This window comes from Necator americanus, chromosome X (genome assembly GCF_031761385.1).
Source record: "Necator americanus strain Aroian chromosome X, whole genome shotgun sequence".
NCBI classification, from domain to species: domain Eukaryota; kingdom Metazoa; phylum Nematoda; class Chromadorea; order Rhabditida; family Ancylostomatidae; genus Necator; species Necator americanus.
The window spans coordinates 345,357-373,323 of record NC_087376.1 but is presented as its reverse complement, the minus strand read 5'-3'; the positions used below and the strand labels follow the sequence as shown (position 1 = coordinate 373,323).

The following is a 27,967-nucleotide window of genomic DNA, read 5'->3' as shown; positions in this document are numbered from 1 at the left end:
TCTACAACATGTTTCAGACCGAATCAGTGAGTGAGTAAGTCACCACACATACGTATATGCGTTTTTGATAGGTACAATGAATCACAGTTAGTGTCCTAAACACATCGAGCTCATTTTGGGTGTCGTGGGTATTAACCACTAGTATTATCATAATACGGAGGCTAGTTTTTTGGAAGATCTGTGATACTAACAGCAGATAATAAAAAGGTTAGAGAGGCTTTATTATTCTTCTTCTTTCTGCTTTTACATTATAATGAAAACACTAGAAGTGACTGGTGTACCTCAGTCGCTGCAGTTGTACGATTGTTGGTTCGAAACCCCCTAGAACCAAGCAAGCCCTTCGCCCTGTGAGGCAGATAAATTGCTGCCAGACTTCTCCGAAAGAATAAAAACATTTATTCGATGCATCAATAGGCGCTCGCAAATCGCTGCTTTTGTTAGACACTCGCTCATAACTCTCAAACGATTCTGAATTGAGGTGAACACGTTGGCGCGTTTCAGACGGGTTGATAAAGGTCAGATACTTAACCCTTTAATGAATAAAATAGAAAGGGAACAACGCAAAACAATAAACTCCTCGAAGGTCGCACTGTATTCAACGACGATATCATTTGTGCTGTACAAGTGTTTTTTTTTCCTTCAAGCTAACTAGGGAACAATATGTAGAAAACTCATGAGGTTAGAGAATTAGCATTGTCGTTAAGATGCTTGTCATTTTCAAGATCAGGTGTCTTTGGCAATCTTCCAGCTGATCTTTTTTGCATGCAAGCCGCGCTGTTGCACTGTTTTACTGAAACGTAGAAAGAATAAAGGATAAAGTCACTGGCGTATCACCCCTTTTAGGGGGGCTACTGCGTTTTACTACAATTCGTAATCGTTGGGGTTTTGGAATTGCGTGTTGGCCTATACAATGACTTGCGGGTGCCAGCCGATGATCAACTCAGCGTTTTTATTCTCCCAGACAAGCCTAGTACTAATTTATCGACCCCGTAGGGATGAAAGGCTTGGTTTGTACTAGTGCGGTTTCGAACCATTTAGCGTGTGGGTAAACCGGACCTCTAACCGACTGCGCGACTCACGCCACAACAATTATGGTTCAATGCCCCTCAACAACTATGTTTCAGTTTCAGAACTGAAACATGTTTGCTGAGAAGAAGGTGCTGTCAGTTAGAAGAGCGGAATTGTTGCAACATTCGTTTTTCAATTAACGACTAGAACAATTTATGGACGAAGACGAATAAAGACTAAAGGGTTGTGAATACTCTGCATATGAATATGGATGAATCAACAACTTATACAAAATGAAATCTAAATTGCAGGCCCAACTAAGTATGTTGTTTCCTGGATTGAATTAAAATAACCAGATGGTAAAGTTATAACTATTTTTCATGACACTCTAAATCATTCCTGAACTGATGCACAGTGACTAAAGCAGTGAAGGTGTTCGACATACTGCATAATTGCTGTAAAAAGAAATTCAACATGGTTCAGAAACAGAGTAGATTTCTGAAGTATTTGTTTGAAATTTTGGCATGTAGTACTGTGACGCGATAGAAGAAAAGTTCTCTTAATGAAGGGCTAAAAATGATTCGCTTTGTTAAGACGCAGATCCCTGCAAAGACTCCGTGAATATTCTCTTTTTGGTGTTATTCATTAATCACAATACATTTTCAAGCGATTTTCATTTTAAAAAAATAGGAGCAACCGCGTAAGGCTCATTGAAGCTCATTGGAAGTGATAGTCGCTAAGCTATAATTCTTGCAAATATCCCCCTCCTTTTTCTTGAGAATGTTTTCATACGAATATGGTGTATCATAGCGATTTTGTTGTCAACTAGTTGACTTGTTTTGAGTCACTACCGTTTTCTTCCCCTAAGATGCTTCGCTCAAAAACGTTTCCTTCTCAATATGTGACATTCATTCAGTCATTTTACATTCCTTTCGATGATTTATTCAGAGGGATGTCGGTGACACCGCCACTGTCCGAACAATTGCCACGGACGAACAAGTTCATTGGCGAATCCTTTGCAGTCTCAACAAACAATAGAACAATCTATGCAGGCAGTGAAGAAGGTAGATCTTGTGATTTTTTTCAGTTAAGCTTTTAGACTGATGCAGAAGCTTTTTAGATTTTCTGCAAAAAAAAAACTAGCTGAAAAAATTACGAAATATTCCATATCCCTCCACCCACCAATTCTCATTGACTCACTCATTCGTAAAGTCTCTCTTCTGGAAAATATCTAATAGAAGGTGTTGTTTAATTTAATTACTTTCTTTCTCGAATATGAGTGGAAAACTGAGGTTGACAATTAATGTTCAACATATTTCACATCAATTTGGTCCGATTTTGAAAACACCTGCATCTTGTCCCTGTGAATGTCTGTGAAAGGCTGTAAAAAATATTGGATACTGCAAGAAAAAGGAATTATAAAAATTCCTGATAATTGAAAGAATTGCTGCTTTGTTTACCATGTATATTAGATCTGTTATATTGGTTAGCCTACTTCTACTTACTTTTTTGCTAACTGTTAAAATGTTCCTTCAATCACTACGAGGGAAGAGATGATTTCCCGTGGCAAAAATTTTGTAAAATCTTAATTAATAACTTGATTAATAACAACCAAACAATTACAACTGCTCTGCTTTCTCATTTCTGTCACATTCTTGACACGAGCGCCGTCACAAGTGACTGAATGTCCCAAGTGACTCCAATTTTAAGATAAGTAGCCATTAAATTTTGCATAATTTTTAAGAAGGAAAAGTATGCAAAGTCTTTGGGAATAGTGAAAGTACAAAGTTTTTAGGAAAAGTGGATCTCTTGTGTTCCTTTTCCGTTGTGGACTTAATTATAAATATGTACATAGTACTATTTATGTACATGAGGTGTGCCCCACGCTCATTCAGAATTCCTTCCTCATGATGCCAATGGTACGCATTTTTTGTGGGGTTAAGATACTAGGAACTGATTCATGTACCTCACGGTTTGTCTTTTAAACGTTCTTGGGACTTTAACTACATCTACTTGCTTCTCGTTCATCATTATTTGTTTCAGATACTATGAAGAAGGAGTCTAGGGTAATCTTACTTGTCGGCCCACAGACTTCCGGCAAGTCATCTCTAATTGATTTTCTTTGTAATTACTTCTACGGAGCTGATCTTGAAAAGACAACACGGTACCATATTGCAAATGAGGTAATTAATACGTATTCGCAGTAAGTATTCTTATTGTTGTGTGACCACTCGTTCAAAGAACACTCAAAATGCTAGGTTTTTCAGAAATTTGATTCGACAACACCAGAAAAGCAGATAATTACTTATGTTTTTAACGACACTAAAATAGACGTAAGACCCGTTGTTATAGACACGCCTTCCACAAATGGAGCTAAGTAATCATTTACTGAAGAGAAGCTATTAAAAAGGGAGTGCTTATGTATGATAGTTATTTTTAGCGCCGAAGAAAATCGCGAAGTTATAGCCAAATGGTTAAAAGACAATGAAAAGTTGAAGATTGATGCAATTGGAGTGGTATTTTCAGCATACCAAAGGATGTCCTCGTCCGATGAGGAGAATTTGCAAAAGGTAGTTAAACAAGTTTCCTATCACGATCACAATTCCATTTAGTCGTTGCTATATATTCTTGTATTATTGTTTGTAAGTTAAGGTCTTAGCAATATTCCCTGAGCAACTTCGATCCAAGCACATTGTTTTCATTACCGGGAGTGACGGTTCATCACCGCCAGTAGGAATGTTACGAAGGTTTGATTTTTGAGGTTTTCTCCTTCAGAATCCATGTTGTAAATATATCAAAAGCTTAATAGACTCGATATCTTAGAAGAGTTTTAATATAACGCACGTTTCCTTAGAGATTACACCTAAGTCGAAGGTATGCACTCAACATTAATGCGTACAGAAACTGTTACGAAGAAATGAGATTACTAGTTCGGATGTGAAACATATTGTGTGTTAAGTAACCAGGTATTTCTCTCAAAGGTAGCGAATGAAGTGCAGTTGGTAACTGCACGATGTAAGGTTTGAAACCGCCTAAGGGCCGACCGATCTTTCACTGATCGACAAATTGGTGCCAGTCTTTTCTGTGAGTATAAAAGCATTGACTAGATTTATCGGCTATCCTCCGCAAGTCATTGTAAAAGCCCCAGTTACTTTCATGAACTTCCAATGATCGGAACTGTGCACTTTCTAAATACTTTTTAATTTTTCTCAAAAGTGTGTGTGGAATGATGTCAATTTTTAATTTTTCTATGGGATTTGATAGTACCTGGTAGAACGATTTTTGACGTTTTGCAGTTTGTCACACTACCGCGACGCATTAACGTCACGTCAACATCCGACAAAAAAAAAGTGAGGAAGTAGCAGAACAAGGAATTCAGTTCTCCCAGTCATTTTCTCCAGAGAAGAAGTTTTGTGTGTAAAAAACACCACGAGATTTAAAGGCATCACCCCACGAATCTGAGGTGGTACGAACTTCAGGTGGAGTATTCGTATACGGGGTCGTAGATTATGGAGAGAAGGGTGATTTCGTCCATTTTTTCCTAATTGCTGTAAAAAATGGCCCGAAGATACGAGGTTCAAGCGTTTCGGTGCGGCATTTTCTACAACGAGTTCGATTGGAGCGCGCCAGCCTTGTTCCTACCTCGCCTGTTCCTTCTCTTCGAACTCGTTGTAGAAAATAGCGCGCCGGAACGCTCGAAGTCATATCTTCCGCACCGTTTTTTACGGCAATTAGGGAGAAATAGACGGAATCACATTTCTTTCCATAATCTGCGACTCCGTATAGGCACAACCCACCTGAAATCGCACCACCCCAGATTCGTGGGATGATACCTTTAAATCACTTTTATTTTGTAAGAGCTGTCTGACTGTCCAAAAAGTTCAAAGTCAAAAAACGTAAAGTTCAAAACTAGATAGCCAAGGTATAGGTGAGAGATGGTTCATGCTATTAGTAGTACAACTAAGTTTTGAGGTTTTTTTGTAACTTTGAAGCTTTATTCAGAGAAATTGGCAAAATGTATGTTATTCAAAGTATCATCCACCATTAGCTACGACTTTTCTCAATTTCTCGTGTAGCATACGGATTGAAAAATTCCTCGTCCTTTGAGGCGATCAAAGAATCGATCCAGTTTTTGGCTACTTCGTAAGAAGTGAGGTGCTGCTTAGCCAGGTCATGAGTCATCGACCGGAACAAGTGGAATTCGGAAGGAAATGGGAAGGAACAATTTCTTGTGAATACAGCGGTTGGGGTAGGACATCCTATTAAAGCGCCTCCAAAGTTTTCTTGACAATGTTTGCAACATGTGGGCGTTTGGTCGTGCTGAAAGATCACTTTGTCATCGGTTGTTGTTGGTAACGTTCCCCAACGATGATTTAGTTAGGTTGAAATAGCTTATAATAGATCACTCCGAGCTGATCCCACCCTATGCATTCCCTTCACGTTCAGTATCGCTGGTGTCAAAATCGCCACTTTTGAAACGCGAAACCAGCGCTCACATCTTTTCATTGATGGAGCATGTTTCCATATGCTCGGCGCAGCAATCATCGAATCTGATCATCGAATGTTTTCTCTCGTAGATGCAGCTTCAGGATATGAAACAAATGGTAGTCAAACGGGGTCAAGTCAAGAGAATAAGGAGGCTGCGGTATAACTTCCCGACCCAGCTCGGCAATTTTCGGGCGAGTAAGTTTTGTCACGTGATGTCGGGGATTGTCATGAAGTAGAGCATCATGGTCAATTTTCTTACGCTTCAGGGCAAACTGCGTATGCCAATTTCCGTAGTTGAGAAGAGTAAACTTGAGCGGTTACGGTGAGTTCACATGGGAGCAGTTCATTGTACAGCATTCCTTTGGAATCCCACCAAGAACACCGTAAAAAATTTTTTCGCGCAATTTTCCTTCCGACTGTTTTGGAGGTGGTTCGCCATGCGGAAGCCAACTTATCTGCTGTTTATGATTAACATACAACACCCAACTCCCCTCTCCTGTAATGATTTTGCGGGGAAATTCCTCCTTATGTGGACGTAGAAGCAATGACTGACACATACTCACTCTTGTCACCAGCTGCGAGGCACTCAATTTGTGGGAGACCCAAATCGACATCACTTTTCCGTAACCCAGAGCTTGAAGTCCTCTTACGATTGTTGTATGGCCGCAACCACGTGTCGTCGTGTCGACAGTTGGCATTATGCTTGTCTCTGAGAGCGTCACGCAATGCTTCATTATTCTAGTCAGTTGGACGACCAGGGCGAGGCCTGGTGTAAGCTTCTAGAACATTCTACCATATAATTGCCAAAAAAGTAGTTCAAGAGTCGTCGACAGTTTCAAAATTCTGGATCGAAAAATAGAATTTAGTGCAAGACTTTCAGATTAAGAGTAGACTAGTAAATAAGAAGCTGTGAACTGCTCAAAGGACGTGAGAACTGTTTCTGTTGCTTTTCAAACCTATGTACTCCCTTCATGTCTTTTCTTCTGCACGTTTTCCTCATTAGGTTGGTAGCATCCTTTTTTCAGAAATTGAAAGCACGCATGTAGACGGCTGCTTAAATAGTAGCTAACAGTTTATGTGGTCTGACTTGGAACTTTACCTTTGTTTGCACGATAATGAGGTTCATTTCACGTTTCTTTCATTCTAATTATTGGGGATATATATATAACTCTGAATATTACAGGGAAATTTTAATGGTTTCGGATTTCTAACTAAGTCTTTGCACTTCAAAAATTCCAACTCATTTTTTCCTTCCATTGTCGTGTTTCCTTCATTACTCGCGACGAGCCGTGACACGACGTCGGCTGAGCAATGCCGAAAGTAGTTAGCGAATACAGTATGTCTTGGAATCACCTCTGCACCAAACACATGGCTCCTGCCTGTTTACGGCGGTGAGAAACGTTACGCCGCAATGCTTATAATATCCACTCAATCACCTCTGCTGTAATTAGCATTGATTCACACTTTAACATTTTTAGATTCAACCTTGACAGAGCAGACGTGTACAAGGTCAACACTTCCTGCATCTTCCAGCGACCAGAAGGTTTGCATTTAGCTGACTTTCTTCTCTCTTTTACAACGAGCCTTCTCGTTTGCAGATGACCCACTCCAAGAACATCTGAGAGGTAACTACTGGCGAATGGGCGTTGCAAACTTTGGAGCGCTGTTCTCCCGGCTGAAATATGGAGCTTCGCCCTCCTTTATTGTTTGTGAATATGAGCCACCAACGTTACTGTCTCCTGTTTCTATTCATTCGTCCAAATCTTCTCAAAATTCGGTCGAGACGGTCATTTATCGCGCTCCTAGTGGCGACGTTCGTGAGACAGAGAAATCAACCGTCTACGGAAGTAATGTTACTACTAACATAGCAACAAATGGTGTTCTTTCACAAAAATCTCCCAGTAGTGAAGAGATGGTAGCAATTCATCACCCACAGCTTGTGAAAGGGATCTCCGAACGTGACTCTCTAAAAACAGGACGTAATGATGGATACATGCATCACCAAACTGACAAAGCCATTAAAGTAAATTACGACTCAAAATCTGCATTAGAGCACGTATGTAATCCACGCAAGGATGAACTGACTATGAGACTGAATGTTGCGGTTTTATCCGATAATGATGCATGCAAAAGTGGGGAGAATGAAAGCAAGCCTAACGAGGGCTGCTTTGATAACCGCGAAGACCTGTTAAAGAACCTTCCTGGTACGCCACCCTCGCATAGAACTCAAGAAAGGTCTGGAAGTTTGCCTGCTTATATAGCTTTTGAATGTACATCACGACCCGTTCGTGACACTTCTAAAGTTTCTTCGGCGGCTCCACTAGCAGACGCATCTTCTCGACAGCACCAACCCGTGGGAACACCTTCAACTCCGCAGACTACTCATCAAGGTATTTCAAGTTGCATCATCACATTAATGAAATCTGTATTATGAAAGGGTGGTATAGTGAACGTGCAAGAAAAAGTGCAAGGAGTAGCTAGGGAGCTACTAAAGGTTGAGAGGATTCCATCCGAACGTTGCTGTAGCCAAGTCTCTGTCTTTCAAGCAAATTAACGAATATCATTGAAATCTCAGCGTTCCATTGATGCCACCGACCGTTCAGTTCCTACGGAAGTGACTCCACAACAAACACCTCAAGTACTGTCGTTCTCGCATCAGGACTGTGATACATCATTAAAAGCTGCTAAAACTCAAGTGAGTTCCCAACCATTGTTGATAAAAACTATTTTTCAAGTTTCGTTGGAGGAGCAGCTATACATCTGGCAATTTTCTGCATCATTTCATAGGGGATAGTTCGATATTATTTACAATTGGTTTGAAGGAAGCTTATCATGATTTAGACGTGGTGCGGAGTCCATAGGGAAAACGTGGAGTCCGGATAGTAGATTGCGGAATCCGACGTAATTCCTATCGTCTTTTCGTAATCGTCGTTGAAGACAGCGTGAAAGACACCATTTTTACGACAATTTCAGTTGCAAAGTCTCACCCTTATGCACGCCCTGCATCCAAGTGCGAGCGGTCGAGGATCAATTATACTTCTTCACCAGCCTATGTACTCAAGTAGAAGCAATGAATAGGTTGCTGAGGGGATCGGGGGGTGTACAAGTATAAATGTTCTAACGTAGCTCGTAGGGACTAAAGCGGTTCCCACGTCACTTTTATGACGATTAGGGAAAAATGAGCGGAACCACGCTGCTGAGTTTTGCAATGTACTATCTGAACTCTATGTTTTCGCTGTGGGTTCCGCACCTGGTCAAAATCGTGATATATTAGGGTCAAAACAACATGAAGCATAGTCCAATTGCGTGCGCAGCTTCTCGTGCGGTGGAGTATAGCGGTCAGGAGCGTACTGGAGCCCCTGCTGGCACCACCCATCACTGCAGTTTGCGATGGTCCCACCTCAGTTCCAACTTCTGCCTCCAGCGCGCCGTTTCGAGCGCGTACGCAAATGCACCATGCTTCAAGTCGTTTTGATCCGACTATACACTGCCTATAAGGGCTCAGCAGAGAATTTCATTTTACTTAAGAAACTTTCCGAAGCTGTTTGCAAAGATTAAAAAACATACTATGCTCTCATATGATGCGTTTGTAGGCCCCAAAGTGTGCATATCTCTTTGTTAAACGAACTTACCTCTGGTGAGTGTTTTTGTCTCATGCAACAGATAGATCGCGTACTAAATTTCTGGGTTTTTTTGTGAAGGTTTTGAACTTTCCCTGGAGACTCTCCGACAATTTGGGAATCATAATCAAGCTTTTCTCTAAGAGGTTGTTCACACGAGTTACATTCTGCCCAGCTTGCTTAACCAGACAAATTGTCGATTAGGACTCATAAAATATGTGATTGAAAATAAGGTAAATGACGAGTTCGACAAAGTATGCGTATGCTCATGTTAGTCTGAATCCTCACCTCTAGCCCAGCATCTAGTTTGATGTCTTACACAGAATCTATTTGCTGAGTGGTGGGCACTTCTATCTTATCTTTGCGTCCGTCTCCCTTTTTGTTTTGTACTTCATTCAAAAACAGCAATTGTGGCTCGCATTACTTCACCGCCACGAGTAACTTCAAATACTTGTATTCTGCGCGAACTCTATTACATAGTTTCTACATCCTGTAGGGTATCATGTTTCCTTGTATACTGTGGAATCCCGCCCTAGCTTTTTACGTGTTTGCACCTTTGCTATTGAATAACAAGATAACTTTTTGATTCTCAAAACTGCTACAGATTACTCGGCATCTATAGGGGTGAGAAGAAAGGTTTTACGGAATGTAGCATTAAATTTCGTAAACTCGGCATTTATTACTTAAACATATTCAGTCAGTTGTGTAAACTCCATCATCTTGGAAGACATTCCTCAACATTGTTGTTTTTTTTTTGTTTCAGTTCTTTTTTTTATAGAAGTAAGGTGATTTAGATTTGAAAAAACTCAGAAATGGCATCTCCGATCTCAGTTTTCGGGTTGAATATTTCCCCAGAAAGTAAGCGCAGGAGAAAATGGAAGAGGTGATAATCGGATGGTATGATATTAGTTTCAAAGCTGGATTGGGAAGATCTTCCTTTTTTAAATCCTTAAGTTTTTCATGGATCATCTTTACGGTTTTGCGTTCTCTTGCTGTACTATAACTCCTACACGATGTACCTTGGTTCAGTTGTTCACTATACACTTGAGCTGCTACTGTTTGGCCCACATTCAAAGGTTCAAAGTGCAGAATCCCTTTGAAATCCGTACAATACACAATATCTTAAATGAGCGTAATCAGATGCCAAAATTTTAAAGAAAAATTAACAACGGTATTCTATTAAATTTCAACGCAAACTAATACACAATGAAAAATAATTTATTTACTAAACACCAAATATATTTTCCATTAAGATTAGTCTAACATAATCAACAACGTTTATTTATAAAGTGACGAAAACCGAAAAAAACATTCTTTCCAACCTAAGATAGTTACCAGGTACAATGTAAGATAATTTAGACAGAAGTTAGATATGAAGACAAGATTACTGTAAACGCACTTTTCAATTAAAGAACAACAGTATACATAGATTAGGCAATGTTATCCTTTTCTACCTCCAATGGTCCTGATATGACACTTTGTAGAAGACAAGATCATTCATTAAACTTCTGAATTCAGATGAGCATACATAAAAGTACTGCTGAAGTCGTTTATTCTCTACAAGTTCATCGAGTTTTTTTTTCATACGTTTTTTTGGACTTCAAAATTCTGTATTTCGGACATTACTTAAAAGATCTCAGCAATTTAATACAACTGAAGTCAATAGTAATTCCACTGTGTATGCATGGTTATGAACGTTAGTTATTCACAATGATTCTTATTTATAGAGATTTACTATGAACTTCCTCTTGTAGTTTTCCTCCTCCGTGTTCATAAACAGGTTTGACAATACATAATATTTGACGTTAGCACCTACAGCATGTTCCTGTTTTTCTGCTTTCAAGCCAACACTCATTGAGCGTTCGCAACCAGCGCTCAATAACCACCAGATCGCAGAGCGCGTGGGCGGCACCGCCCGCACGGCTGTGAACTTTGCGGACAGCCTAAGCGGTTGCACCGCTCAAAGCGACTGTTGGAATCAAGGTGGGATCATCGCGAATTGCAGCGATGGATGGTGCCTAGCGAAGGTCCCACCACGATCCTAACTACTACACTCCGCCGCACCGCTTTAAGCACAACCGCTTGGGCGACTGCACTGTGCTTCATTTCGTTTTGACCCTACTACATGTGACAAAATCTAGGACAATGACCTCGTTTCAACAAGATGCACCTCACACTGCGGAAATGCCTGAAGTTTTGTTTCCTGAAGGACCGTCCCTCTTTCCTCAAATCTCCTTTGGCAGTTGTTTTCATTAGGGTCATCCGAGTACTTCATATCAAATAAGATCTCATCTCGTTCAATATCCTAGATGTGTGTCTTTCTGCCTTGTATCCTCAGTCAGCTGGTATTGTTCCTCCAATAGGATATGCTATAGAATTTGTTTAGAGTTCAAAAAATACACTTATTTCGGTAATCCAGGAACCTGATCACCTTGGTCTCGCTGCAATTGACTATTCATTTCAAAGTGAAGCAAAGATGTTGGCATCAACTTCTCGAGTTCGTGCCATGTCTCACACTCCTCATGAGCTACAACTATGTTTGAGAGGGGAAGATATGGTTAGGTAAGTCCTAGCAAACGAAAGGATTTATTTGATTGAGATGTCTTCCTTATACTGCTTTGCCTGCCCTGGATTTCCGTCTAATGGCAGTCATGTTAGTTGGCCCGTTTTCGTAGCCGTTCTTGTATTCCCCCTCGTGTGACATGTGACGGCACTCCATAGCGCGCAGTTCACAGTTATGGGGTGAAACCATAGATGGGTACATTACTTGCATTGCACTAGGAATCATTTTTTTGTCGTATAAGTGTAACAAATTTTCGGGATTTTCTAAAGCCTAGCATGCACAGAAAATACATATGCTAGCGCTTGGAGACCATTTCGCTTTGCTGCTGCCGCTGCACATAATTAAAAAATCCCGCAGTATCCTCTCGTATAAACTGTAAGGTGACTATCTTCTTAATCCATTGACGACAATGGCCGACGATGCCGTCGGACACTTTTTTGCCTCGTGGGACAATGTCCGACGATGCTGGAAGATAGCATCAAAGAAGTACTTTATTAGGAGTTGTCAGATATTTATTTATTTATTTGTTTATTGAAAACACCTACAGGTGTGCCATAAAACAAAAACAAGATGGACAGAGCTCACTAGAATTTCGCATAAATTTTGCACAAGACTGGCCCTTCAAAGCATAAGGGGTGGTGGGTTGGCAGGTCATTCTCCTGCTACAGAGGGTGAGAAATCCTCACGTGAGATCTTTTCTCAGACCCAGAACGCTACGGTGGATAAACGGATACCAGGGTTTGGGTAACCAACTTAACCTCGAACGGAGGAATCCGTCAGGGACCCTGGGCGAACGTGTGGTGGACCTCAAGCGCAAGGGCTCACCAACTTTGCTATCCTTGAGCGGCTTTCCACCAATAGGAGAGAATAAGGACCAAGTGTAGGGACGAATTTGAAAAGGAGCATATCGAGGCAGAATTCGAGCTAGCTAACGTCATAGTACACAACAGAAAAAGAGGAACTAAAACTGTGAGCTAAAAACACACATCAACCTAATGCTTATTGTGGTCACTTGTTAGAAGAGGAACTTGCTCCACGTCTCTGTAGCAATGAGGGGCCTCGCTCATATCTAGAATAGGTAGGACATTTAATTTGGATAGCCTGCTTTTGAATATCCTCGAGTTTTTACTAGACATAACTTCAGATGGAAGTAGATTAATCCAACGCTCAACTCTGCAGAAAAAGGAGTTAAACGTAGTTGAGATGAGTTCTCGTCTGAGTTTAGAGTAGTGCAAGTTGAAACTCCTGTTCTCCCGCTCGTTGGTCGGAAAATCCAATGCTTGCTTGCCTTTAGCTTAACTTCTATTCGTAAGATCCGTAAACCCAAAACAAAAGCGTTGATATCCATATATTGTTGTCTCAGAAAGCGCTATGATGTGTTTATGATGTTTTATCATGTTAGCGACAGGATATGGAGTTCACTGCTCAAGCAGGAAATGTTCCAGGTTACGGTTTTAAGAGCGTGCTCTTTTGAAGGCAATGGTGGATTTGAGAACATCTAATTTTTGACAGAACGCATAGTCCCTGCACTTGAATTTTGTCCACTGGGACGCTGCTGTAATATACTATTTCGTTGTTTTAATACCAATGCCTATGTTCGTATTTCGTGCATAGTGTGAGTTTGGTGCACCCTGTAGTTATCGATCAGTGATATTTAGGAAAATGACTAACGCATGCACAGAAAACAACTGTATTACTCCCACGTAGAGCACTTGAGCTAATGTCAACTGTCACCGACCTTGTTGCAATCTCCGTTCTTTTCTTGTAGCTGCATTGATCTATGTCATCGAAGCACAGATGACTTGTGGTACGTGAGAATTATTTCTCGAGATTTATTATTTCCCTGAACAGAGAAGTAAGGTTTTGAGCGCAATGCTATTTCTCATTTGTTTTTCGGAAGTTCTCGCGATTTCATTCACTATTTTTTGAAAAAAGCCTTCGAAAACGTAATGGGCCAAGACGTAGTTGGAGAAATCCTCATTTGTCGACTTGGCGCGCATGACTATTGAACAAACGAAGTATCGGGTATCCCAAAGATGCTCTTATTGTACAAGGATATTTTCTTCCAACATAACTGTGGACATCGAGTTTCTGATTCAATACCTGTCATTAGATTTAGAGTTACTTATTCAGTACCTTACTATATGTGGAACAAGTAGAAGCATTGGGGTTCCCTCGGAAACAATCATTTTATTTGAAGGTACTTAGTTCATCAGTTCCTGACAAGTATTTCAGAAAACAAAAACAAAAAAGAGAGGATGGTATGGGATGAATCAGTTCTAGTGTTGCCTGCTTCAGGAGCGATGGTAAATGTCGCTTTGTGATCCTGTAGGCTCCTGATGAAAAGTACCATGGATCGCTGCGATGGTGGGGGAAACATTTCCTGTAATGTTGGGGACGTGTGGCAACTTCTGCGCCCACGAAGAAAACAACGTTGCCAAAACAAGTATCAGCGGAGTGGCATTCTGGGTTCTGTACGACGTCGGTGGTAAACCTATATTTCGGTGACTATAAACCGCACGATTACGCAGGTGTGCTCGCCACAGTGTGTCCGAGCTTGCGTATGCTTTGCTGTTGAGAGTAATACAAAATACATATCACATGGTGCAGGTTTACTCCAGTCGGTAGGACATTCTGCCGCAACTGCACAGTCGATAGTTTGGAACAATCCTTGAGGAATCCAAACTTTTCCTCATTGTGAGGTCGAATAAGTTCGTACTAGACTTTTTTGAGAAAATAAAACCATTGGCTTAATTCATCGGATGGCCTCTGCTAGCTATTGCATAGGTTGAAGATTCGTTCATTAGCGTTAAACAATTCTGAAGTGAAGTTGAACGTTTAACCCACCGCACCCCAAAAGCATAGATCAACGCACCGCACTGTATTCTTTCGATGTGCCCGGCTGAAATCGGCCGAGAGTCTTCGTAATGGTACAAAAATGATATGAGTAGAACAGTGCTTTATTACTGTCATCGATGGCAATGTTAAGCAGGACATCGTATCTTGTCACCACTCCTTGCCTTACACAATACATGACACACATTGATTGAAACTTTGATGTTTCCTAACATGTGTGACGTATAGCTTCTTGTGGGAAGGAGAAGTTGTCGAGTACCTTCACATGTCACGTATGAATTCTTCGTACTCATTCATTCATTCAGTACATTCGTACTGAACTGATGACCTCCGTGGTCTAACGAGTCTCAGATGAAGAAAAAGACTTCGCCATTTCCATTTCTGCAGTCCCACTTTATTGGTATCATTCCTTCGCTCACTAGAGCTATACTATATAATACATGTGGTATGATACGCTCAATTAACGCATTTTCTAATACTTTATGATTATATGCACTTGTGTTTATTTTCTTTTGTTTGTACCACAGTGGTTACATTCGTATTCATCTACGCACTCATTTTAGAAGTGCCGGAAGAAAACCTCGGGAAACAACTATTGATGACCCGTACTATCCCTCGACCGAAAGAATCAAGGAATATGCATCGCCTTTTCGACATTCTTGGCATGAAATTCATGCTCGTCCGTATTCCTCAAGACACTGCCAACCGGTCCTAAGTGAGCACAAAACATTCAAGGAAACTGTGATTGATTTCCCTTCTTCACCACCGGTGCACTCTGAATTATCAAATATGCATGGTATAGATCGTCGAGGTTTTCCCTCACCACGTTCGCGATCTGTTGATCGTATAGATGTCACTCCTGGTTCAGATGCAGTTGGAATTTCGACGTCCGAATATTATATTTCCGGAGGTGTGCCCGAGCCATCATATGACAGAGTTAGTGAACGGAAACTACTAGCCAAAGATGACCAAAAGCTACTGACTAAGTACAGTAACACTTCATCTACGGAGTACGATCAGGTACCGCTAGAAGTTAATCTGCTGGATGACAACGGAGCCATCCACGTAGGAACTGCTCAGCCGGCTTATGCATCGATTCACAAAATGAGCGGAAGTACTTCTTTGGCAAGAGCAGAAATGGCAGTGCAACAAAGAGCGAATGTCCCCGAGTGAGTCGATTTTTTATCTCACAGATTGCTACGTGCGTTAATCCCCATTTCTTTTTTTTCTATAAAATCCTTATTCTTGCTTACAAAGAAGAATATGAGAGGTTTGGTAACCTGGTTATATCTTACGTTTGAATCATTTGTATGATGCTGCAGGGATTAGAAAAGGTGAGTATTCGAAAAAGTAAGATCTGGAAGCTAATGCAGTCGCGCGATGGGATCTGACGATGAGAAGGGACACCGACCGGCGCTTCTCGATCTAGTGTTAACTTAAGCGATAGTCACCAAAATTTTCTTTTTTTTTGCCTTCATAAGCGTGAATGTGGTGTTATAGGGTCTCTGTTTTTGTGAACCTGAATGTACAGCGAGTATCGCAAACCGCACCTCCAAAACGCTCAAAAATGGAAGAACTTAGCAGTTAGGATAGTGTTACTTCGTTTACAAGTGAGCTCTAATCCGTGCGAACTTAGAGCTAAGGCTTTGTTTGCGACTTATTTCGATTTTCTAGTACAAATAAAAGTTTCTTATCAAACGGCTCTTTTCCGACGGTATCAAAAAATAGTCTGTCTCCCCGCAAATTTCACGCTTTTATTTATACCGGATTTTTACTTCTTTGTTGCCGACTCCCTCAACGATTAATAAAGCCAGATTTATCACAATTTAAGTTCCTCTAGCCGCTAAAAAAATATGTTTTTCCGTACATCACTCTATGTTCTATGTGGCTGTCCGCGATTCAAGCCCTTTTATCAACTGTGGGGGTAGACAAAATCTAGCGTCCACTTTTCGTCGTTCTTAGTTCGGCAGATTTTAATTCCCGTTGAACAGCAGTCGCACTATCACCATTTTTGTGAAATGACTTCACAGGAAATGCATGTTGCAAACCGATCCAATGGTGCATGATTACTAAATGCCAAGTAGTTGTGCACTGAAAGATGCCATTCCAACCTGTTTAGAAACTCTTCCGACATTACATTGAAAATTTTTCCTTTCCTTGGCCACTCGTACATCTCCCCAGCTGTAAATCCCTGTTTCGGGTCTTTAGTTGTTCAAAAGGACAAGAAGGGAATGAATACACGGAGACAGTTCTACGATACCAACACCGTTCGAGACATCGAGAAAGAGACGAGTCACGAGCAAAAATCCATTTGTAACAATAGCGACAGCTGCCGGGTTCGACGGTCTCTCGTGTTGTTGGTCTGTATTTGAAACACATACTAATATGAGAAAACGAGTGGCTTGAAAGCACAAAGCAAAATTGTTTTCTATAGATGTTTCTGTAAAATGTTATAGATGTTATAGATTGTAGAAGTTTCGTTTCTCTTTATGTGGGAAAGTGTATGTAAAAAAGAAGTGTACCAAAAATAGGTCGGTCAATACCAGTAATGTCGATATATGCCTGAAATCACTTTCTACGACATACCGACATACAGCCGCAATCATGTGTTCCTGCAGTTTTCATCGCATTTCACAAACCCTAGGTCAGCAGCGCAAGTCCAAAAGGATTTACAAAATGGATCAGCGCTGTTGTCTGCGGGCTGTTCCCGTGATCAGCGTCGTCGATTACCTCAATGAGAAATTCCGTCTAATTCTAAAGGACAGAAATTGAGAAACCTAGTCATTGCCTAAGGCAATTTCACGCCCTTGTCTTGTCGCGCTCCTCATTATCACTCACTACAGCACTGTTGAGCATGTTCCCGTTGCGACCGAGCGGAATTCGTTGCGCAGAATTGCTTCGTTAGTGCCTTCTTTCACAACTTGTGAGTCTGTAAAAATTGGCACTGATGTGTGCTTATACAGAATCTGACTTGAACGGTTTTGAAGTAGGTGCTCAGTTTTTTTTCTTTCAGAAAAACAGGGACTGACAAGGATCGAGTTTCTTACTCTGGGTATAGTCGATCATTTTACGATTACGCATCTGATGCGAGTGCAGGACGAAACCACGAGCAAGTTCAAGACGGAGGTTTGTACCATTTTTTTTCTCTGTTTCGAAAAGAGCTTTGGATTTTGCGGTATAGTGGAGTCGCGGAGGACCAATTTGCAGTGTGAGATTTCAAAAAGTCGATCTGCTCAGCGAAGACGAAATTGTAGCATTTTACGAGAAAAGCACAGCAGTCCTCCCTTTAATCTTGTCATGATATGAGGATGCATGTTGATTCAGACGGGTCAAGACTATCTGAAGCTCGATGCAGTTGCCTAAAGAATGCGCTCAAGACGACACAGCAGAGCGTAGTGGTTAGGATCGAGGTGAGGGTCTCGCTATGTCCACTCATCGCTGCAGAGTAGAGCTAGCGATGGTCCCATCTCGCGACACAACTGTAGCACCTTCATGTCGTTTCGGCGCAACTCTGGGTAGGATTAAGCGTGTAGATGGAAAAAAAACCCTCCTGAAAACGACCAAACGATGTAAAGTGCCGCAAATAAAACAAATAGATAATATAATATAGACGTCAGATAGACGTCTGATAGCTCACTGCAAAGATTAGAAATAAGTCAGTACATATGTGTACATACAAATTGAAAAGAGGAAACTCTCAACGTGTCTTCGGGTACAAATTCTGCCGAAATTTTTGACAGTGATTACAAACGGTCGGGAGTTCGATCCCCGCAGGAATCATTATTTCTGCAAAATGAAATAAAACAGCTGCAAGCAGCGTTTTAAAACAATTTTCACACTATTTCCTACTATTTTCAAACAAGTTTCGATCCGCGCCGGAATTTTTCCATTTGTGCAAAAAGGAAAAACAACTAATACCGACGCAGAACGCATTCTAAAAGCATCTCACTACTTTCTGCACACAATTTTACTGTATGACAGTGATTACAGACAATGAATAGTTTAATCTCCGCCGGAATCTTGACTTTTGCAAAATCAGAAAAAATTACTGAGAAGAACATTTCATCGGCATCGTTTTTCTGAAATTGCATTTAGAACACTGTTCGCCGCATATAGCTGTTATTCAAAGATAGTTTTAGCGATTAGAAGGTGGGCCTCATTGGAAATTACTGCTGCATTGGTCGGATTTTAGTAGCTTGAAATATGAATAACCGACTATAGAAGAGATGGAGAAAGACAAGTGTGGCTGCTTCTTGTAGAGGAAGGTTTGCGCTATGAAAGGTTAAAATATCTTTTTTAGGGACCGTCTGGTTTTTCTGAAAACTAGTCGAGAAAAGTTGAAAAATGTAGCATTTTTCTCAACTTTTTCTCGACTAGCTTCTGAGAGAAAGAAAACTATCTCGAAGAAAGTAAAAATCAACTGTGATAGTAAAAGTCCTCCTCTACAACAAACTTTAAACCGAATTCGCTTTTATAGACAACTAATTGAGTTATTTGAAGTCATACAGATTTTGACGCCTAGTCGAAAATGTGAGATTTTGCACCTTCTCCCTGCCGCGAGTTTACGGTAGTGTGCTTGAAAAATTCGATGCCATATTTTGATAGAGCATCAAGGAGAATCCCTAACTGCAAATTTTGGTTCCTGTAGGTGTTATGGTTCTCTCAAAAGCTAGTTGAGAAAAACTCGAATATCTGAGGCAAAATTTAGAATTTTTCTCATCTAGGTTTCAAAAAAACTAGGAAAGCTAGAAGCACCAAGCTTCGTTAAAATATAAAAGAAACCTCTCCCTACAAATCGCTGCCACCTTTATTGCATGAAATTCACTTTAAGCGTCGATATTCGGAAACTCGTGGAGCTTACTTTGTACTAATTTATTCTTAATTGCGTTTGTAGATGCCTTTTTTCACTTAGTAACAGCATTACTAAAATTAAACTAAAGATTAGGGAGAAATGGACGGGATCACCCTTCTCTCCATAATCCTATTTCGATTGGGTCTTGACAGTGTGCTAGACAACAGCACATTTTTGCAATATCTAGGAAAGATCCGCCATATAACTGTGCAAGTTACATAGCCCGTACGCGACAGAGTACGTATACACCACACAGCTTCTATTTTGAATACTGTTTTAGCTTGTAGGAAGTAACAGTTTCTTTTCGCTGTGATCTGAACTGCCTCACTACATCAATTCAAATCAAGCATTCCAGCAGAGAAGCGAAATGAATTTATGATACCGGCGCAGATGAGGTCAAACAAATCTCCGATTGTGGTTCATCTTCATATGGCTAAGACAGCGTCTGAGGTAATAATCAAAGGGAATTGTCACACATTTAGTCCGTGTTTACGGCAAAGAAATCAGGTCGAAAGTGCGCCTGGTCAACATAATCCCTTGGAATATGGTGATGACTGGGGTGAAGAAACAACAATTACTCGGAAAGTTGATGACGTGAGTTTTCCAATCACATTAGATCACTTTTAAAGTACCATCCTCAGGCGGAACTGCTAGGAAAATGAGTACGTGTTTGCTGAATTTAGTGGCTACCTGGCTGCATAATTTTAAGAGAGAGGAGGGGGCGAGGGCATCTTTAGGAGGAACGTAATAACGAGCGTAATGGTGGCAACGGTCTCTCGCTTTTGCATTTACAGGCATTTTAACTCACAAATCTTATCTGATTTGCAAATGGTCTCATCGCAGTAAATAAGTCGCCATTCCTGTCGCAGATTTGAGTGCCTTGCCTGTACTGTTGCTCTCTGCATTTAGTCGAGATAATTAGGCAGCCGAAGCTGCCTGTGAGATCTGTACTACGTATTCCGTGTATCGTATACCGAAAGAATAATCAAACAAAATGAAAACAAACCACATAAAAACCAATACAAAACATCGAAGAACTTATTGGACTTCAAAAGAGAGTGATTAGGAAATGATGCGAAGAATAGCAGTAATCATGCTATATAGTAACGCGCTTATTCCATGTGTGTGTTTGTCTGTGTCACGAAATTCCAGAAAGCAGTGATACTGACTTCCCGGCTTCGAATTGGTATCCTGCGCCACCTCTGTGTTCCTCCCCCTATGTCTATTCCCCTGCACGTTTGGTTCATCAAGTTGGTCAGCCCTTTCCTTTAGAAATTGGAGAAATGCATGCAAACGGCTGCTTAAGTAGTAGCTAACAGTCTATTTGATCTGATGTAGATCTATCTTCATCAGAAAAATGGTGGCGTTCACATTGTTTTATGTTAGCACATCATTCTGCGCTAATTGTTGAGGAAAAAGAAGAAGAAAACCATTATTCAAATCATGTTTAGAAATTGTGGAGGTATCAATGGGATGTAGGTGTAGAATCAAGTTTGAATTTTAGCCAAATGTAGTACCTTACCTCACTTCAGTCGGAGGGATGGCGGCCTAACGCGGCTATCCGCATCTTCGCCGAGGTGTGTCGTCATTAAACATGCAAGTCATGTTCGATCTTCAGCTAGAGCTCGCACAGAATCTATCCATCCGTTGCTATTTCATAATCGGCGGAAGTTTACGTCTTGACTGAACTCCCCGTCAATGTAAGTGTCCTCAGATCTTCCTTTATTACCTCCGTTTAGAACTTTATTCTACGACCGGGAGGCCTTTTCCAGTATGGGACAGCGCTGCCCAAGTCTTCGATCCGTACATCATGATGGAGCGAATTGAGGATAGGTAGACTCTTAGCTTTACTTCGTTTTCGATGGAGGTCGACCATAGGCACTTGGCCAATGAGTTGAATGAATTGGCTTTAGCTCATCTTTGCTGAATACCTCTGCTGTGGTTACTAGTTTTTCAGCATACAGCCCAAATGACAGAACTCATCGACGAGTTCAATAGGTTGTCTGTCCACCTTGATTCCCGCTGAAGATTTCGATTTCGCTAATATTAGTACATCGTCGGTGTACTCGAGATCCACCAAGGGACGTGTGGATGGTGCTAAAACGACATCGGAGGGACACTTCTCAACTGTTTTTCACATGATGTCATCGACGGCAAAACAACAGGAAAGGTCCTGCCATAGCTCCTTGTTTTACTCCAGTTAGTTACTACTTCAGACCATCTTGTATATTTGGGTGGTGCTTGAAGTGCAGCAGTTGTTCCCTGATTCATGTTATCAAGTAAGCGAACAGACTTTCCAGATACTTCATTGGCGCTAAGCTCGTTGAGAAGACGGTTACAATGAGGAGAGTCGAAAACGGCTTCGAAGTCTAAAGAAGCTATCTACAGAGGCTTTGAATACCACTGCCACGTTTCAGTTACTTTCCTCACAATAAACGCTTGGTCAGTTTTGGATCGACCTAAGCAAAAGCCGGCTCGTTCGTTGCAGGTGTTTTTTTTTTCACCATTTTTGACTAGCCGATTCAGGATGATCCACTCCAAAACCCTGTACATTACACGGAGCGATAATAATCCTCAGTAACTCCTTCGTTCGGTGACGGATAGTTTCTTGTGGAGAGGAATTATGATATTGTGTCTCCACGGGTCAGATATCCATATTGATTTTCGTTATCTCACGAATTCGAGAAAGAGGAAGAGATTTCAGCATTTCTGCGCTATTCCATCGTCCCTGCCAGATTTTCCATCCTTCATTTTTTGGGTGCAGACCAAAACCTCTGACTCCGTCGATGGTTCTTCGCTGATCACGGTGTATTTCGGTTCTTGGACGTCTACGAGTTTAGAGACAGACGGCGCTGGCTAGTTCGGCAAGGCGTTGAAATGTCTCTCTCCCCCCTCTCCCAGATGGGCAGGGTTGCCTCCCTGAAAGTGGCTCCGTTGGCAGTGGTTAGGACAGACGAACACCTCTTTATCTTCCCGCAATACTGTCTTGTCCTCCCACACCTTTTCAAAATCCTTCGCTCTTGACGTCCATTCGTTCTCACGATCACGTTTCGGCTGCCGACACGACCTCCCTCTCCCGGCTAAAGACACCATTAATGCTGCCTACACATAGAGAATTGCATACATGCCTACAGAATACCGATTTCAAAGTTTAAAGTAGGCTAGACAGATATATATATATATCGTCATCACGAATTGAATTATGTCTACATGTAATGATATAGAGAAAGATGAACCAGGTTGCAGGAAAAATAAAAAGGCATAGACCCGCTTTTTTTTCTGGTGAAGAAATAATAAATATCGCTATTAGATAAAATATTTCGGGATATGCTTGATTATGTCATGCCATTTTGAGCACTCTCATTAAAAATATTGACTTTCATTTGAATAAGGAAATTTTGAGTCGCTGACATTTGAATTTTTTAATGATACGCCTACGCTACAACTAAAAGATGGAACTTGATGCACTGGAATAGATTTGCGCACAGTTGAAAACATTTCTATATTACTCATTTTCTCCCATCAAAGAATCACTTAACTTTTTTGTATCCATATCTCCAACAGTTTCTAGTTTCACGGAGATTACTGAAGTCTGCTGCCTTCACTATTATCAACTATCACCCACATGACAAAGTAACCTAGCGTAAATCCGTTTCTTTGCTGCTGGAATCTAAACCAGGTGCAATTAAAGTTCCTTTGTTACGTTACCATTGTATCTATACTGTTACTCTCATCGCTGTGAAGACCAATGTCATGGGTTTGTAGTATATTCTACCCGCACGGGGAAGCCGACATCAAATGTAGGCAGCAGTCGGTTTCTTACACAGCTGTAAACTAATATTCGATTTATTAGAGTCATCCATGTCCTCAGCTTATTGAGGAGAGATACCACTATCGTCACTACGGAGATCAGAGGGCAGAAGATACTCATAATGAACGGGCGAAGTGGACAGCAGGTTCCCTACATATCCATAATTGGGTTCAAGATGTTTTCTCATTTATTCATTAGAATCAGCATTATCTCGGAAATTCCAGACACTCCAAGTCCCGTCCCTGCCCTTCCACCTCCTCCTCAGTCAACTTATTTTCGTGGTACTCATGGAGCTAGCAGCGGTTCATTTCTTACCTGTTTTTTTTTTTGTGTTTAAATGAGTGATTTCTGCTAAATGTTTCATCAAACACGTCATTCGGCTTGGATAAAGTACAAATTCGTGGAGGTTTGCGTGGTTTGTATGAATACATGCACGTGAAGTGGACTTAATGTAATATCGGAGTTTTTTCAATAGAAGACCATCAATACATGGTTTCAGAGGTTGAGTTTGGCGGAGGAGAAACACTACCACTTAAGGAGGGAAAGAGATCCTTGGCAACTACGAAGAAAATCAGGACACCAAGGTAGAGTCATATGAATATTAGCAACAAATAGAATGTGAAAACAAAGGGGGAATCTTAAACTTCATCTGCAGTCGTTTTCGACCGTGCTTTTTTTCATGTTGGGACATATGTCAAAGAAATGCGTCAACTGAAGGGCATCAACGCTGTAGTACTTCATTTCGCATCCAAATGTGTATGTGCCCACCATATCTCTTTAAATCACTTGAGATATAGGTAGAAGTGTCATCAGAATAGAGACAGGCGGTGCAAGGTATGTGAAGGAAAACTGCATTCACGAGGACAACAGCTGAAATATACAAACTCTGCTCTACTGCAGGCAACACCTTTACCAGTATACTTGTCGTAGACATGTGATTTTGCGCCTCGATATTGAACCAGAGTGATCTGGCTTTGGCAAGCAGTAGAGATTATGCACACCGACAATGTCAGATACTAGGGCAAAAGCTGTCGTGTTGCCACGAGATAAAGTTACCTCCCGACACCGGGAAACATAGTAATGGCTACTTTGGCTAGATGGAATTCTGACCTAGAGGCGTTCAGTCATAATGTTAGCTTCGGACCATTGACCTATCGGTCAAGTCCATGAACCAAAGATCTGAACCTGTTTCTCCTCTCGTACTTGGCATGCTATTTTCAAGACGAAAATTGCATTCCGCATTGCATACCCAATTTTAAAATGCTCAATTATATGTTTTGTTTTGGAAGAGAATACTTGAAGATACCATATCACGAAGTTGACGCTGTTGGGCTCTTTGAACGAATAGATAGGGGTGGGGTTGCAGTTCACGACTATCAGCGTAATAACGCTGAAATCCCTTGATTAATTCGTTAAAAAAAGCATAAGAAACAGAGCTGAACTGCACCTACATGCACCAGAAGCTTCTTGACCTGCACAATCGCAGACGCGATGCGGATTGCCATCGTTCTATTACTCGTAGTAAGTCGCATAAGTTGTGGTGCATGAGTGCAAGCAAGGGGTCAGGTTTTCTATTTCCTCTCTTAGTCTGAATTTAGTCTGAATAAAGCAGAGGATTTTTTGTTCTCACGTACTACTCACTACTATACTGCTGTAGCTATGCACTTTCCATTATCTAATAGTGAGCTCAGCTGCGAAAAAGTCGGAATTTGGCTTTTAAAAAGGTGCACACGATGATAACGCTGTCAAAACCGGGTATTTTCATTTAGATTGTGGGCTTCACTTGGAAGTTGAGAATCTAGACCTTTATAGCCGTATCACTTAAAGTCCATTACCGTGTCGTGTGCTAATTTGTCTCGCTTGCATTTTGTTATTATCCCTCTTCTGAAAATATGGACCTGTTTGTCTTCGGAAGGTTGATGCATGACATGTTCCTCATTAGCCGTGCATGGCGTCGTTTGGTTTTCGCAGAGAATGCGAAGTAGTGTAACATATTGTTCCGCAAAAGACATAGCTTTACCTTTTCCTTTTTAGAGCTGCAATATAATAGTCACAAATACTAGTCGTTGTTATTTTCTCGTTTGATGCTAAAATTGCAGCGCAGCAGTTCCGCTCGCATTTCGCACAGTCGAAAGTCGTCGAGTATAGTTTTGAAAGCAAACCAGAATTCTACTTTTTTGAGTGCTTTTTTGCAGTTTTCGTTTTCAAGCTAAGGGTAGCATACCACGAATCTGACGTGTTGAGGGAATCCGCGAAAAAGCCGTAGACGGGGCTGTAGATTTACGAGATCCGGCATAGTTTTGCGTATCTCTCCCTAATCTTTATTAGAAGAACGTCGCGGGAACCGCATTGGTCCTTACGAAGTACGTCTTTATGTAGACGTAACGGTTCCCTAAGCAGTCTATTCATTGGTTTCACTTGAATAGACTGATGAGAAGATATCACTCGCACGTGGATACGGCGCGTGCACAAGGGTGGCGCGCTGCAACTGAAATCGCCGTAAAAACGGCGTCTTCTGAGCCTTGTTTTAAAACGAAGATTAGGGAAAGGTGAGCGTCTCCACTACGAATCCCGCAATCTACAATCCCATCTCTAGCGTTTACCCTTGAATCCCTCATCACGTGAAATTCGTGGTAAGCTACCTTTAGACTGTGTATCCTAGTTAACTCTTCTTAGACATTCTATTCTTCTAAACACATAAAACCGAAATTTTCATGCGTTCAGGAACACTCACAAACCTTCACGCTTTCCCAGATAAGGTTGCCCTTGCGGATTGTTATCATTTTGAAAGAAGCAAAATCACATTCTTCTTCGAAACCAAATGCGAAAGTCTAATTCTTATTTAGACTCTACATTTCAATGGAAACTGGTCAGAGTACACATCTCAGCTTTGTTGTATGTAGGAATGGGGCAATGTTATCCTGTGAGCTGCATCAGGGTCATTGATATATTTCAGAACATTCCGGCATCCAGGACAAATTCGCTCTGTGAACTGGTCACTGGTGACGTGCTCCAGTCCCCGTGACTGCTGTTTGAATATTTTGTTTTGTGTGCTTGCACCTCTAATTGTTCTTTTCATTGTTGTTGCTATCATTCTCACTCTCTTGATCGGATAATTGGTACAACTCTTAGGAAGTGAGCTCTGTAATGCACGTCTTTTGTTAACAACCTGTTTTCGCCCTAAATTTGGGTGGTCGTTTTCACTATAGCTGGCTTCATTTTCCCAGGAACGCAAGAGTTGATAGATCAGCGATCTCGATCATTGGGAAAAGCGCTAGGATCCAAGTCGTTGCAGAATCCGTGTAGCAAAGCAACTGACATTATAGCTACAGCAAATATGTAATATACTCTCTAGGTTTCTTTTGATTTTTGTTTTTCTTTATAGTACTATTTAAGGCAGCACATCACGAAATTGACGATGTTGGAGTCTCTGTGGGACAGTATAGAGTTAAGGCTGTCCATTACGAGTATACGCGTGGGCACGCTCAATACCACCTAATCGTCCTAAAAAGGGCGTAGGAACAACGTAAGAACCTGCGTGGTACGCTAGAACGCGCCACACTTGTGCTCGTACTGCGTCCGTGAGCGAGCAGTCGAGAATAAATGTCTCTTTAGCAGCCAGCTCAAGTGAAACTAGTGAATAGGCTAGTGAAGAAATGGAACGTGTACAACGGTGGTGCGTCCTAACGTACCTCGTAGGAACAAAGGTTGTTCCCATACCTTTTTTCAGTTCGATTATGGGGAATTGAGCATAGCCATGTTCATACTCGTAATCTACAACTCGACCTACATATTGCTGCACAGAGACAACAAAGTCGTCAATTCATGATATGCTGTCTTTATAGGCAGCGTATCACGATTTTGACGCGATGAGGAACCCACGGCGTTGGAACCCTAATAGTTGTAAAAGAAAAAAAAACGGCATGGAAGACGTCTCCTTCGACGATTCCAGTTGCACCAAACCACCCTTGTGGACGTGCGCATCCAAGTGCGAGCGGACTAAAATTAATGAGGTCTCTTCACCATCCTTTTCAAGTGAAACCGAGGAATAGACACGCTACTGGGGAGACCGGTACGTTTACATGGAGCTTCCAACGTTTTTCGTAGGAACTAGAGCGGTTCCAACGCCGTTTTTAGGACGATTAGGGGAAAATGAGCGGAAGAACGCTGGGTTCTTCAATCTACTATCCGAACTCCTTCTCTTCGCCGTGGGTTTTAAACCACGTCAAAATCGTGATACATAATTGTTGTGTGCTGCAGTTCTCGTTGTCACAATTTAAAAAAAACACATTAAACCCAACTTGTTTGAATAAGAAGCTTAACAGAAGGTTGAATTCTTTCAAGGAGTTCTACTATCTCGTTTCAGACCACTTTCAGAGCAAATGAATCATCCAGAAACAGTAAATTCATACGCTTGACAGACTAAGGCTCAGAGTTCTAGAAGGGTTATTCTGCTTCCTTCAGAAATACTACGGCGCTGTATAAAAAAGAATAGAGTCATTTTGAAAGTACCGAAAGTACGGTGTAGATATGAATGTAAACTCCAGTTTATGACAGAATGAATTCAGTGCTTTCCGTACAGTTTCACTGTAACGGACCGGAACAAATGCGTTCGTTTTTAGTTTTAAGCGTGATATGGGCTAGAAAATTTTTCATTCATCTATAATTTCACTAGGAAGCAACGTCAATCATTACAATCTAGAATTGTTACGTAGTATTGTAATTAATTGACGGACCTCTCAGTTTCAAAATTTTGATGACAGTGGCGA

At 41.2% G+C, this 27,967-nt stretch overlaps 1 protein-coding gene across 5 annotated transcripts; it reads left to right on the top strand.

Moving 5' to 3' along the window:
* Positions 1–1,139: 1,139 nt before the first annotated feature.
* Positions 1,140–27,442, top strand: RB195_021080 (uncharacterized protein; the record flags this gene model as incomplete). Of its 5 annotated transcripts, none has more annotated exons than XM_064207626.1 (22): positions 1,961–2,072; positions 3,052–3,191; positions 3,276–3,385; positions 3,449–3,578; positions 3,661–3,755; positions 6,975–7,039; positions 7,095–7,886; positions 8,100–8,191; positions 11,536–11,678; positions 15,099–15,250; positions 15,404–15,555; positions 15,616–15,704; positions 17,549–17,661; positions 19,743–19,837; positions 19,895–19,981; positions 23,241–23,343; positions 23,423–23,500; positions 23,698–23,782; positions 26,155–26,200; positions 26,814–26,874; positions 27,151–27,270; positions 27,336–27,442. In XM_064207626.1, the coding sequence occupies 22 exons, from the start codon at positions 1,961–1,963 to the stop codon at positions 27,440–27,442; spliced, it is 2,967 nt and encodes a 988-aa protein (XP_064063503.1). The 5 variants fall into 5 exon arrangements, with proteins under 5 accessions (XP_064063506.1, XP_064063503.1, XP_064063504.1 ...); XM_064207625.1 differs by having other exon boundaries at positions 15,338–15,471; positions 15,556–15,704; XM_064207624.1 differs by having other exon boundaries at positions 15,099–15,331.
* Between the last annotated feature and the right edge of the window lie 525 nt (positions 27,443–27,967).